Genomic DNA, 13,370 nt, shown 5'->3' with positions numbered 1-13,370 from the left:
GTAATGCTTATACTCTCTTCATACTTAAAAAAATTCCCTTGGTATTCCAGACTTTGGTTCTTCCAAGTGAATTTTTTGATTTTGTTTGTGCAATGAATATCCCCTTGGTAAATGTTCATCACTTTTCTTTAAATTCTCATTTCTGCTTTCGCATAATTTTGTTTTTAGTAGTTTCTGGTAATTGATTTATTAATGAGAGTATAACATAATTTTTCTTTTCAAAATAATCACTATTTTTACTTACTCCTCTCCTGATTTTTTTCTGTTCTACATTTGTTCCTTAGATTCTTTAAGTCATTGATGCTGTCTTTGCTTTCATTGCTGTTACTCTGATAATGTCAGATTTAAAAAACAAACAAACAAAAAAAGCTGCTGCATTGGAGCATGTTAGTTGCCAAGAAGAAGAAGTCTGGAGAATGAATTAAATTGAGAATGAACCATGGGGTGTGCTGGAGCCAGCTCATTACCAGCTCACCAGAGGGTATTGTTAAAATTTTAGTGTAAGCATTTACACTTTTGAAATTGCAAAATGCTGGGGCAGCTAGGTGATGCAATGGGTAGAACACCGGCTCTGAAGTCAAGAGGACCTGAGTTCAAATGTGACCTCAGACCAAACACTTGACACTTACTAGCTGTGTGACCCTGGGCAAGTCACTTAACCCCAATTGCCTAAAAATGAAAAAATAAAATAAAAAGAAATTGCCAAATGCTGCAAATCAGGGTTCAATTTATGTTTTGATGATTTTTTTGGACTTAAGAAAATGATGGAGAAAATATTAATGCAGGTTAAATTTAAAAGTAGTCATACATACATCTTTTTGTTTGTTTTGCTTTGTTTCAGAGAGTCAGGTATTAAACATTTCCCAGCATACCCTTGTAGTTGAGTGGGGAGGCTTTAGCTACTCATAAAATGTTGTCCTGAACTTAGGGAGTCACCAATCAAGAGAGTAAGTCTCAGTGTATAGTTTTCTCTAGGCTAGGAAGGAGGCAGAAAAGTCCAGAGAGTGAGTCATTTTATAAAATGCTATTTTTGGATGCAAGGTAGAAGCCTTTGCTTTTTTGGAATATGATGTCCCTTTTTCTTGGGTGTTTTTTGCTTGTTTGTTTTTTGTAACCATGGGGTAATCCTACACTATTCTGATTTTTCGTGGGACTTTAATGGATTTTTCTTTGTTGCCTGTAAGATTTGTTATTTGATGACATAGTTCTGTAATGTGAGCACAGTGTTTCATAGAGATTTAAACTTGAAGTTTCTCGCTTAGTATTCTGCAAATTCTCTCATTTTTGAACTTTACCATCTGCTTTTCATATTTCTGGGTAAATTTCTGTATGATTTCTTGAAGTTTGGTATCCATACTTTCTTTTTCATTGTTTTTTCCTGGAAGAAATTTACTTCTTAGATTCTTTTCACATCCTATATTCAATTCAAGTCACTATTCTCATTTTGGGGAACTGTCATGTGTTCTTACTTTTTTGTTGTTTTTATTTTGTTCCAACATTTTTCCTTTTAGTCTTGATTATTTTTGCATTCAAATTCTGTCATTTTCTTTTTCAGATACTCTACTGGTATAGAGAATGTCTTTCAACTGCTGTAGTCTCTGATTAGATTTGATGATTTATTCCTTAAGAGCTTTAATTTGTGTTTTTATTTTTCCTGCATTTTCAGTTGTTTGATTGTTCATACTAACTATTCTAGGGCTTCTGAAATTGATGGATTAATATGATTTGCAGAATTTGCTATTCAATCTTTACCTTCCTTCAGAGATTATGATTCAGTTTCCCATGTTGTAAGGTACTTACCCACTGAGGTATATCATTTCTTTGAATTTTCATTTCTCCCTTTTCAATGAGTTTCTGTCAGCCTTAATTCCTCTTCTGAGTTTTCCTCAGCGTACTTGCTGAAAATATGCTTTATTGTTAATCTTTTCCCTTCAGAAGGCCTACTAATATTACGTCCCTTCCTCAGCCCTTACTGCCTCTTCTCTGTGGGGACTTATGAGCCCCATATTTGGAAGAGGTCTGTTTCCCTCATAGTATGAGAGTGCCTATTTTGGACACTGCTGGAAGGAGAATCCAAGTAGTCATTATACTCAGACTTATACTTTACTTTTCCCAGACCTCCTTCTGGGTTCCACTGTCCTTTCCAAAACTGGCTTTCTTCTATTGCTAGCCTGCCCCATATCCACCCAGCATGGGGTGGGGAATGGGTGATGGAGTAGATATGGAATAATCAGGGGTAGGTGCCCTAGGAAACTAATGAGAAAAGAAATTCTTTGGTATGAAGAAAGAAAAGCAAGAATTCACGGCAAATGAAGTTGTGAACAAGCATTTATTACGTGTCTACCCACTGTGCTAAGTGATGGAGTTATACAACAAAGCAAAAAACAGTGCCTGTTCTCAGGGAGCTCATAGTCTAAAGCAGTGGTGTCAGATTCAAATAGAACTAGGAGCCTCCAAAGTATAGATAAGGATTCCTGTAGACTGCGGTTTTAGTTAGTTTTTAAAATGCAGTATTATTCTTGATTTATTGTATATTTCCTTTGCTGAACATTTTTCAATTACATTTAAATCTGATTTAGGCCATATTTAGGAATGTTGCAGGCTGTATATGGCCTGTAATCTTGGGTGTGGGTGTTAGAAAGGGGAAGAGAATAAGCATTTATATACTACCTACAATGTGCCAGGCATTGTGCTAAGTACAAATATTATTTGATCCTCATAGCAATCTTCCAAGTTAAATGCAGTTATTTTCTTCATTTTATGGTTGAGGAGACTGAGGCAAACAGAGATTAAGTGATCTACACAGTGTCACACAGCTAGTATCCAAGGCCATCCTGACTCCAGGTCCAGAAAGGCATGCAAACTACTTACATAAAAGCAAGAAATATATAGAATAAATTGAATATAATCTCAGAGGGCAGGCATTAGAATGGAAAAGGCTTTGTGCAGAGGGTGGGATTTTCACTGAGACCTGAAGGAAGGCAGTGAATCCAGGAGATGGAGATGAGAGAGAGCATTCCAGGGACAGTAAAAATGTATGGAGTCAAGAGATGGTATGTTTTATGTTAGGAACAGCAAAGGAGGCCACTGTCAACAAAGAGTTTGTGGTACAGAGTAAGGGGTAAGAAAACTGGAAATATAGGAAAGGACCAGATTGTGAAGAAAAAAGAGAAGGAAATTATTACAAACTATTTTACCCAACTACATGTCAATAAAACTGACAACATAAATGAATATTTATGGAAAAGTAAAATATCCAGATTAACAGAAGAAGAAATAGTTTTTAAGTAACCCAACATTAGAAAAAGAAATTGAAGAAGTTATAAATGAATTTCTGAAGAAAAATAAAACTGCAGAAGAGATGGATTTATAAGAAATTTCTATCAAACATTTAAAGAACAATTCCATTATTATATAAACTATTTATAAAAATAAGAAAAAATGGAATCCTACCAAATTCCTTCTGTGATAAAAATGCACCTTGATACCTAAACCAGGGAGAGTCAAAACAGAGAAATATAACTAATTATAGACCAGTATCCCTAATCAATATTGACACAAAGATTGAATATAATTAGAATATAATTGAAATAATAGCAAAGTAGTCATAGCAGCATCTAAAAAAACCACGTACTACTATTAGATTGGATTTAAAACAGGAATGCAGGGTTGATTAAGTATTAGGAAAACTATAAACACAATAGATCATATTAATAAAGTAATTAATAGAATAATAGAAATCATATGATCATATAAACAAATGTAGAAAAAACTTTTTTAAAAATCTAACACTTGTTTGTTTAAAAAGAAATGCCAGAAAGCATAAGAATAAATAAATAAGTAAAGCATTTATTAAAGTCTTAACTATGTTTAATCATTATTCTAAGCACTAGGGATGCAGATAGAAAAGTAAGATAGGAACTATTCTCCAGGAGTTCACAATCTAATGAGTGAGGCAACACATAAAGAAGTTTGTTCATCAAACAAAAGGAACTGGGATGATTTTATCATGAGAAATGACATTAGAGAAAAGGCATTGCTATCTGCTTTGCCCCACATCCTAAGGATCAAGAGAATCAGTTTTTTTAAAAACATCAAGGAGGGTAGCTTAGCAGTTCTAGATCTCAAACTGTATTTTAAAGCAGTAATTATCAAATCTCATACTGACTAAGAAATAGAATGTTATATTAGCTACACAGTACACAGTAGTAAATGACCATAGTAATCTAGTGTTTGACAAACCCAAAGATCCAAGATTTGGGGACAAGAAGTCACTATTTGATGAAAGTTGCAGGGAAAACTGGAAAGCAATTTGGCAGAAACTAGGCATAAACTGAGATAAAGTCAAAATGAGACTTTAGTCACTGCTATCTCGATATCACCTTAGAGCCCAAAGAACTTGCACTATGCTTTGGAGGCATAATTCCAACATAAAACTTGAGTTTTAAAGACAAACAATAAAACTGCAAACAATAGATGCACAAGCAGCTCTTTTACGAGGGTAGTGGGAACCAGACCAGTGAAATGCCTAGTAGGATACCAGCTACTCCACAAACTTGCATGAATTGCATCTTTCATTTTTTTCTCTACTGAGCATAGCTGTGAATGTATACTATTGTCAACATGAAAGTGAAAATGAGGTTCCTAATAAAATCATGCTAATACTTGAAGTCGCAAAAGTTCATGAATGATGAAGATTGTCTGTACAAGCAAGCTATGTTATATACAGGATAAATAGGAAATAAAGAGAGAATGCATTAGAATTAAGAAGAGTTAGGAAAGGCTTTCTGTAGAAGATGGTATATTACTTGGGACTTGAGGGAAGCCAAGTAGGCCAGGAGGCAGTGATGAGAAGGGAGAACATTCAAAGGGGACAACCAAGGAAAATGTCCAGAGGCAAGTGATAGAGTGTCTTGTTCTGGGGACAACCAGGAAACCAGTGCCACTGAATCGAAGAGACAGCAGGGAAAAAATTCTGCCCCTTGCCATACTTATGAAAGGTATCTGATCTTGTTCTCATCCAATTATTTATATTCAGTTCACATACTCATTTGGAGTTTACTGTGTAATTTGTATTAGCTATTAGTCTAAATCTAATTTTTAGTTATAAAAAGACTGGAAGGAGGGTAGGGGTGGTGGGAAGATTATGAAGGGCCTTGAACACCAAAGAGAGGATGTCATATTTGATCCTAGAGGTGATGGGGAGCACTGGAGTTTATTGAAGAGGGTGATGACATGGTCAGACCCACGCTTAAGGAAAATCACTTTGGTGGTTAAATGGAAAACGGATTGGAACAGGGAGAGGCTTGAGGCAGGTAGACCTACCAGTAGGCTACTGCAATAGTCTAGCTGTGAGGTGATTGAGGGCCTGTGCTGAAGTGCTGGCAGTATCAGAGGAGAGAAGGAAGTATACTGGAGTGATGTTGTGGAGGTGAAATTGACAGGTCTTGACAACAGATTGGATGTGGGGGTTGGGAGGGGATGATAGATAATGAGAAGTTGAAGCTGACTCCTAGGTGGTAGGTGGTGAGCTTGAGGTACTGAGAGCATGGTGTTGTCATCATGCATAGACATGGAAGTACTTTTTAAAAATATGGTAAAGAATATCTTAAAATCAAAAGCTAGCATTATATACACTAGGGAAACATTAAAAGCTTTTCCAAATAAATGGATGAAGAAAAAGATGCAACTTTTCCTTGCTTTCGATATGGTTTAGAAATGCTAGTATTAGCAGTAAGACAAGAGAAAGACATTGAAGATAAACATAGGCAAAGAGGAAACAAAACTATCCATAGTTGCTGATGGTGTAATAATTTACTTAGGAAATCCTAGCCAATTAGCAAATAAATTAATTGAGACAATAGCTTTAATAGTTGCTGATGGTGTGATAATTTTCTTAGGAAATGGTAGCCAATCCACAAATTAATTGAGATTATAGCTTTATTAAAGTAGCTAATTAAATCACCCCTTCCCCCAAAAAAAACTTCAGTAGCATTTCTACTTTATAAATACAAAGCCCAGAGGAGTGATGGTAATAGAAAGAGAAGCCTCCTTCAAAATAACAGCAAAGTGCATAAAATATCTAAGAATAATTCTACCAATGCACCAGTAGATCAAGAGATAAAGAACTGACATGTAACTGAAGGGAATAATCAGTTCTTGTAGTGAGACCAACACAAATAACAAAAATGAAAATGCTACTTAGATTAATTTGTAGCTTTAGTGCCATCCTAATAAAACTACCAAGAAGATTCTTTAGAAAGTTCAATAAAATTTAACAAAAGATCTAGAATATAAAAAAAGAGAGAATTGGAAAGGGAATAATACCATTTTCAGACCTCAAATTATATTTTAAAGTAGTATTCGGAATCATTGATTAAAAATTAGAAAACTACAAAAGTTGGACAGACTAGACAAGGAAGAATTAAAAGCAAGTGAACTGGACAATCCATTATTCAATAATTTGAAATTTGAAAGCAAAAATTACTTGGAGAAGAGCTCCCTATTTGATAAGAATTACAGGATAGAGGGCTGGGGCTGGAGTCAGGAAAACTCATTTTCCTGAGTTCAGATCTGGGCTCACACATTTTTTTAGCTTTGTGACCCTGGGCAAGTCACTCAACCCTGTTTGCCTCAGTTTCCTGTCTGTAAAATGAACTGGAGAAGGAAATGGCAATCCAGTATGTTTGCCAAGAAAATCCCAAATGGGGTCATGAAGAGTCCAGCAGGACCTGAAACAGCTGAATGACATAACATGTAACATGAGGAGAACCTAGAAAGCAATCTCCAGAAATTAGATTTAGACTAATAGCTAATACAAATTACACAGTAAACTCCAAATGAGTATGTGAACTGAATATAAATAATTGGATGAGAACAAGATCAGATATCTTTCATAAGTATGGCAAGGGGTAGAATTTTTAACCAGTGATAGTGGAGATCACAGCATATAAAATGAATGATTTCACTTGCATCAAGTAGACAGGCTTTTGCATTAACAAAATTAATTCAACTCTATCAACTCCAGTGGCTTCCTGTTATCTTAGAATAAAATGTAAATTCCTGTGTTTGGTGTTAAAACCCTACATTCCTGGCCCCAGCCTCCCTTCCTAGCCTCACTGGAGGCTTCCCCTTCTGCACTTTATGATTCAGGCAAATTGGCATTATCTCTGTTCTTCATTCATAATACTACATGTACCCTCCCCATGCCTTTTTTCTCACACTGCTTGGAAGAACAAGAGTTCCACATATGTCTGTTAGATTGGAGAAGGAAAAGAAAAAATCATTAAGCTTTTTTGATGTGTTAGTGTGCTGGGTAATATGGATACAAATACAAAGAATGAAATAATTCCTACTCTCTAAAAGCTTATGTTCCATCTGAGGAAATAGCTTCCACATATACTTAACACACAAAAGTATCCACAGGATAAATACCAAATAAATAAGAAGATCATACGTGTAGAACTGTAACGGACCTTAGAGGCCTTCTAGTCCAAGGTATTAAATATGAGGAAACCTAGGCTTGGAGAGATTAGGTTATGTGCTCAAGGTCATAGAGCTAGTAAGTGTCAAGGGTGAGATTTGAACCCAGGTATTTCAGGATTCAAATCTAGAACTCTCCTATATCATACTGTTTTTCTAATGTAGCCTAATCTTAGCATGCTCACCCTTCTAGAAGTTGGGGGTAACCAGGACAGGCTTCATGTACAGGTGACTCATTATTCCGTGAAATAGAATTTAACTCCATGGAATGGGAACTGAATAGATGTGTTAACCTAACCCATGTGTATCCCATGTGTATATACAATTGTCCTACCAGATAATGAACAGGAAAATTTTGTGTGATTTATAACAGTAATGACATATTAATTTAACTTTTTAGGAAGGTTAAAGGAGGAAATATTGATGTGCATCCATCAGAAAAGGCACTTATTGTTCAATATGAAGTGGAAGCTACCATTCTTGGAGAAATGGGGGATCCCATGCTGGGAGAACGGAAGGAATGTCAAAAAATGTGAGTTTTATTCAGGTTTGTATACATGTTCTTAGTATTAAGCATTTTATAAATACTCACAACTTACTACTTTTCAAATTTGAACAGAATTTTGTTGGTGACAATATATGTACTGGAGTTGATATTGATTGCCATCATTAATTACGATAACTTTCTTTTTATGCTTTTTCATCTTGATAAATAATAGTCAGTACCAGATGAACTCCAGAGAACAGTTACTGTAGGCATTTTTCAGCAAGGCCTAATGACCAAAGCAAGGTGTCTAGCTCATCTAAAGAGTCTGTCCTGAGTTGGAAGTCCACAAACATTTATGAAGCCCTTATCATGTGCCAGGCATTGTGCTAACTACTTGGAATACCTACCACATGTAAAGAAAAAGAAAGACAGTCCATGCCCTCAAGGAGTTTAAATTCTAATATGTTTAAGCACATAAAAAAGAGCTGAAAAGTTGTGGGTGAGGGAGAAAGTCAGCCTGGAGAAGAGTAAAGAAGGGAATATGAATTTGGCCTGGGCACCTCTTCAAAATAGAGGACATGGATGTAGGGGGGAGGCCAGGGAAGGGAGTGGCGATCTTCCAAAGTGAGTCACCGGAAGGTATCTCAGAGGTCATCTGGTCCAATCTCCTCATTTGCAGATGAGGAGACTGAGACCTAGAGTTAAAGAACTTTCTCAAGTTTACATAGGTAGAAAGTGACAGAGTCAGGATTTGAACACAGTTTCTCTGATTGCAGAGCCAGTATTCATTCCCCACTGTACGTTAGAAGCAATTATATTAGATGCTGGGGATATAGAGACAAAACAAGCAAACCAGCCCCTGCCCTCAAGGAACTTGCGTTCTACTGTTGGGGTAGGGAGATAGCACATATAAAAAAATAAGCCTAACAAGTGTGTAGATATCATGCATGTTTTATGAGTGTGTATCCATATCAATATATATTCATACATATGTGATCATTTGAGGAAGAGAGAGTACGAACAACCAAGAATCAGGGAGGACTTCATATAGGAAGTAGCCTATGAGCTGATCCTGTGAAACATAGGAGTCCTAACAGGTTGGGGTGAGATAGGAAGGCATTCCAGGCACCGGATAGCCAGTGCACAGTCAGGAGATAGGTCAAGTTCAGGTGACAGCTAGCAGGCTAATGTGGCTGGAATGTAGAGTGCATGAAAGTGAGTACTGTGTACTAAACCTGTAAAGGTGATCTGTAGTGAGCGTGCGAATGGCTTTAAATTCCAAACTGAGGCATTTTTATTTTATTCTAGAGGCCGGAGAGGGCTGTTGAAGCTTCTTGAGACGGGGGTGACGTTATGGTTGGATTTATGTTTGGAAAGATTATTTTGGCAGCCGAATGTAAGATAATAGATTGAAAAGAGGAGAGACTGAATGCTGAAAGCCCAGAACTGAATAGGAAGAAGAAAGTAGGCTGGATTGCATTTGGGAAATTATCTTTGCTTTCAGTGATTCGTGGCTTTTCTCTGAAACAAAATCCCATCTTTTTACCATCATATTTTTCTCTGGTATTCTGTATGGCTACATCATGGAATATCACAGTATCTGGGAATCAGAGTTACAGGTTACTCAAAGCACAGTAGAAAAAAAGCATGATGATTTTAACAGATTCCAGCATATTAACATTTATGAATTGCTTACACCAGATGATATAAAAACTGTCATAAAAATTAGGTAGAATATTATCTCCTTGGTTATAGAAACAGTTTCATTTTTGTCTTTGTATCCCTGGTGCTTAACGCAGTGCATGGCATGTAGTAGGCACCTAATAAATATGCTTTCATTGAATTGAATTGAAATAAAGAAATATCTGAGATGAAAAGGAGATAGTCTGGTTTGCATACATCAAGAGCAAGGGGTAACAGACTATCACCTCAGGTACTGCATTGGTACTCCGGTAATGACAGGAAATCTAGCATAAAGCCCTAGCACCTTGGGAGAATCCTCTGTAGAGCATTTATGGGAAAACATGCATAAGAACTGCATGTGATGAGAAAATATGAGATCTGCACCATTGGAGAGAATACCCCCATTAATGAGATTGCTGATCTATTGAAATATGTTTTACCTCTTAAATCCTTTTTCAAATGTGGACTTCTGAGTTATTTTTTATTCTCCTAAAGGCTCTTCTGCTTATTTTCAGCTACTTTCTCCTCAGAGAAGGTAGCCTAGCTTTAAAGAAACAAGATTATTCACTAAGACTATTACTGACCATTGGTGTTCTTTTTCATTCCATATTGTCCAAGTTGTATTTGATATTTCATTGCAATTTCTTCCAATACATCTCATGGATAGCTAGATTTTAATGCTTTCAACTTGTGTATTCATTGGAAGCATGTGAAAAATATATATGTATATATATAAACAAACTTATAAATGTGTATATACATGCAAATAACTATATATTTATATAAATGTTTATATATATGTTAACATATTGCTTACTGTCATGATATCTGAATTGAAAAATTCTTTCTTACAGAATTCGTCTGAAAAGTCTCAATGCTAATACTGATATCACTTCCTTGGCTCGGAAAGTGGTTGAAGAGTGTAAACTCATTCATCCCTCAAAACTAAATGAGGTGGAACAGCTGTTATATTACTTACAGAACCGGCGTGATGCTTTGTCAGGGAAAGGTAAGCAGAATAGTCTCTGACCAGTGTTCAAGGCCAGAGGAGCAGGACTGCAAGGCTCCTCTATTGATCTTTCATAATTTGTTTTTTCCTAGATTTTACTATTTTGTTGTATATACAGAAACATAATAGGAAATTGCATGTCATTTTGATTCAGGAATAATTAATGGAAAGAATTTTAGGACAATATTTGAACAAATTTAGAACAAAATTCACTTTCTGTACTCTAAGTAGATGTGCCAAATTTAATATTGGTCACTATTTTAAAATTTACAGATGATTTACAATTTTAAAACCTTGTTTTATAATACTTATATCTATTATTTCAGAGATTGTCAAAGAAATTATTTTTTAAATGTTGTTCAGAAAAGTACAAACTGTTGTCCTTTGTCTCTACTGTTCCATCACCCTTAACCTCCTCCCCAAACAAAAAACAGTGAAGAAAGACCCTAACAAATAAATATTTCAGAGTATATATTTCAAAATAGCCCAATCCATGATTTTTTGTACTTTAGTCTTTCGTTATTTAAAAGGTCACAAACATATTAATGGTCTGTCACCTCGTGTTGATTATTAGTAGGTTGTACTATTTCACACTGTAATCAACTAAACTCATGACTGTTCCATTATTTAATATATATTTCTAGGCATGGTAGAAATTAATAGGATTTATAAATGTTCAGACTTCATTTTTATTACATTCAAAAAATTTTTTAAATCTTTGATAAGCTGACTTTCCAATGAAACATTCTAGCTCCACCCCCACCCTTTTAAAATAAAAGTTCTCGCTGCTTAATATATGCTTTGTCCCTTGACTGATAGCATCATTCACAACATGCTTAAAATAATGACCCTTGGCACATTTCATTTGGTAGTCAGAATATTTGGTGTGTCAGTTATTTTATTTCTAAAAATTTGTTTTTAATTATTGGGATTATATGCACATGTAAAATATCATTTTTGGTTGTTTTTTCATCGGAAATTCTCTTTCTGAAATATTTGTTCATGCTAAAATAACATTCCTGCTAAAGTATCTTTCTATGCTGTGGTAACAGCCACCTCTTTTTGTATATAGATAGTAAAATTTAAAAGACCATACAGATTATTTTTTGTTTCTGTGCTTGAATGTGTATTGGTGGGGGTGGGAAAGGAGGTGTTCTGTATATCTCCTGTTAATACTGAATATCTTTAGTGTCATATTATGATTATGAAAGTTTTCTTAACAATGTGTTTTTAACAACTAATTAGAACATTTTTACTTTGAATCCAGGGCAAATTCACTTCTCATGCCATTGCAGAAAACCATTTTAAAGTAATATTACAGACATATAAATTGTGTATGTGTTTTAAGTCAAGATGATATTCAGGGAGCAGGATAATAAAAAAACAGTATAACAACTTTAATTGTTCTATTTTATCACTTTCAGACCTTGCAAAATAAGGCCTCTACAATTAAATATTAGTTTGACCATTTATAAAATATTTGTCATTCTGAATCTTCAGAGTCATATTTGAATTGAACAAATAATTCATCCATTCATCTTTCTGTGCCAGTTTCCCCATCAGTGAAATGTCAGCTCTATCACAATACCTGCAGATCAGTGCAATGATAGGATTGAAACTTTGAGCTCAGAACTGCCCATCTTTTACTTGTATTTTCTCCTTACATAATGGCCTTTAGCATGTGGTGGTTTTAAGAATGAAGAAACTGAAGTGATGGAGACTGTTGGGTAGAAATGTACATAAGATAAGAAGAAATTCAAGAGCAAGGCAGAAGAGTTTTGAATATATGGGATACTTATTTTATTGTCTCAGGTTCCTGTTTCCAAGTTCTTCTGTCTCTCCTTAGTACTTCCTACAGACAGAACCTGTTTTACGAGAGATATAATTAGGATCAATACAGCTTCTAGAAAATATTCAGTAAAAGCATGTATAAGGTAGAGGCTGAGAGGAGAGAGAGTGTGGACGGACACAGAAGACATAAAGAAATTCCACGCATTTCATGGTAAAGGGGATCAAATAGCACAGATCAAAACATTGCTTCTTTGGATGTGGTATTTTAATATTCGCCGGCATGCCAAAAATGTTTCATTATGATAAGTGTGAAATATATTTCATATAAAAAAGATTTTATTTCTCTTGATAATTATACTTGTGTTGTTTTTTGTCAACTTCAAACACATGAAACTTAGTTTTAAAAGTTGCTAAATATAGATATATAATATTTTATATTGTGACCTTTCAACCTTCTTTCCCTTTATTAATTTTTTATTACTCAAGTAATTCTAGCATCATGACAAAATATTCATTTGTTCATAAAATTTTATTACTGTAATAAAATTTTATTGTTGTAATTTAGCTGATGGGAAAGTTTCTGATGTACATATCCAGAAATGCATATACCCTCCTTCTGTCAAAGTAATCTTAATGAAAGCAATGATAGTGACTGATAGCAGATACCCTACCTCTTTCAAAGTGATGAAAGTTTTAATAATAACAAAAATAATAATAACAGCTAGTTTTTATATAGTGCCTACTATGTGTCACTATGCAAGCACTTTACAAATGTTACCTCATTTGATCTTCACAATGCTATGAGGTAAGTGCTATTTTTATCCCCATTTTACAGTTGTGGAAACTGAGGCAAACAGAGGCGAAATGACATACCCAGGGTTGAACAGCTAGTAAGTTAGTAAGTGTCTGAGGTCACAT

The 13,370-nt window shown here is 35.0% G+C and overlaps 1 protein-coding gene across 1 annotated transcript in view; it reads left to right on the top strand.

The window, feature by feature from the left end:
- KIFAP3 (kinesin associated protein 3) overlaps window positions 1-13,370 on the top strand; it is a 201,980-nt gene that overhangs the window by 12,924 nt on the left and 175,686 nt on the right. Inside the window, exons 2-3 of the mRNA XM_027868293.1 lie at window positions 7,883-8,014; window positions 10,507-10,661. Of these exons, the coding sequence (XP_027724094.1) occupies window positions 7,883-8,014; window positions 10,507-10,661 (287 nt within the window). The remainder of the gene's footprint in view (window positions 1-7,882; window positions 8,015-10,506; window positions 10,662-13,370) is intronic.

Source organism: Vombatus ursinus, unplaced genomic scaffold, assembly GCF_900497805.2.
Source record: "Vombatus ursinus unplaced genomic scaffold, bare-nosed wombat genome assembly UNPS02014789.1, whole genome shotgun sequence".
NCBI lineage: Eukaryota > Metazoa > Chordata > Mammalia > Diprotodontia > Vombatidae > Vombatus > Vombatus ursinus.
This window is presented reverse-complemented; position numbering and strand designations above follow the sequence as displayed.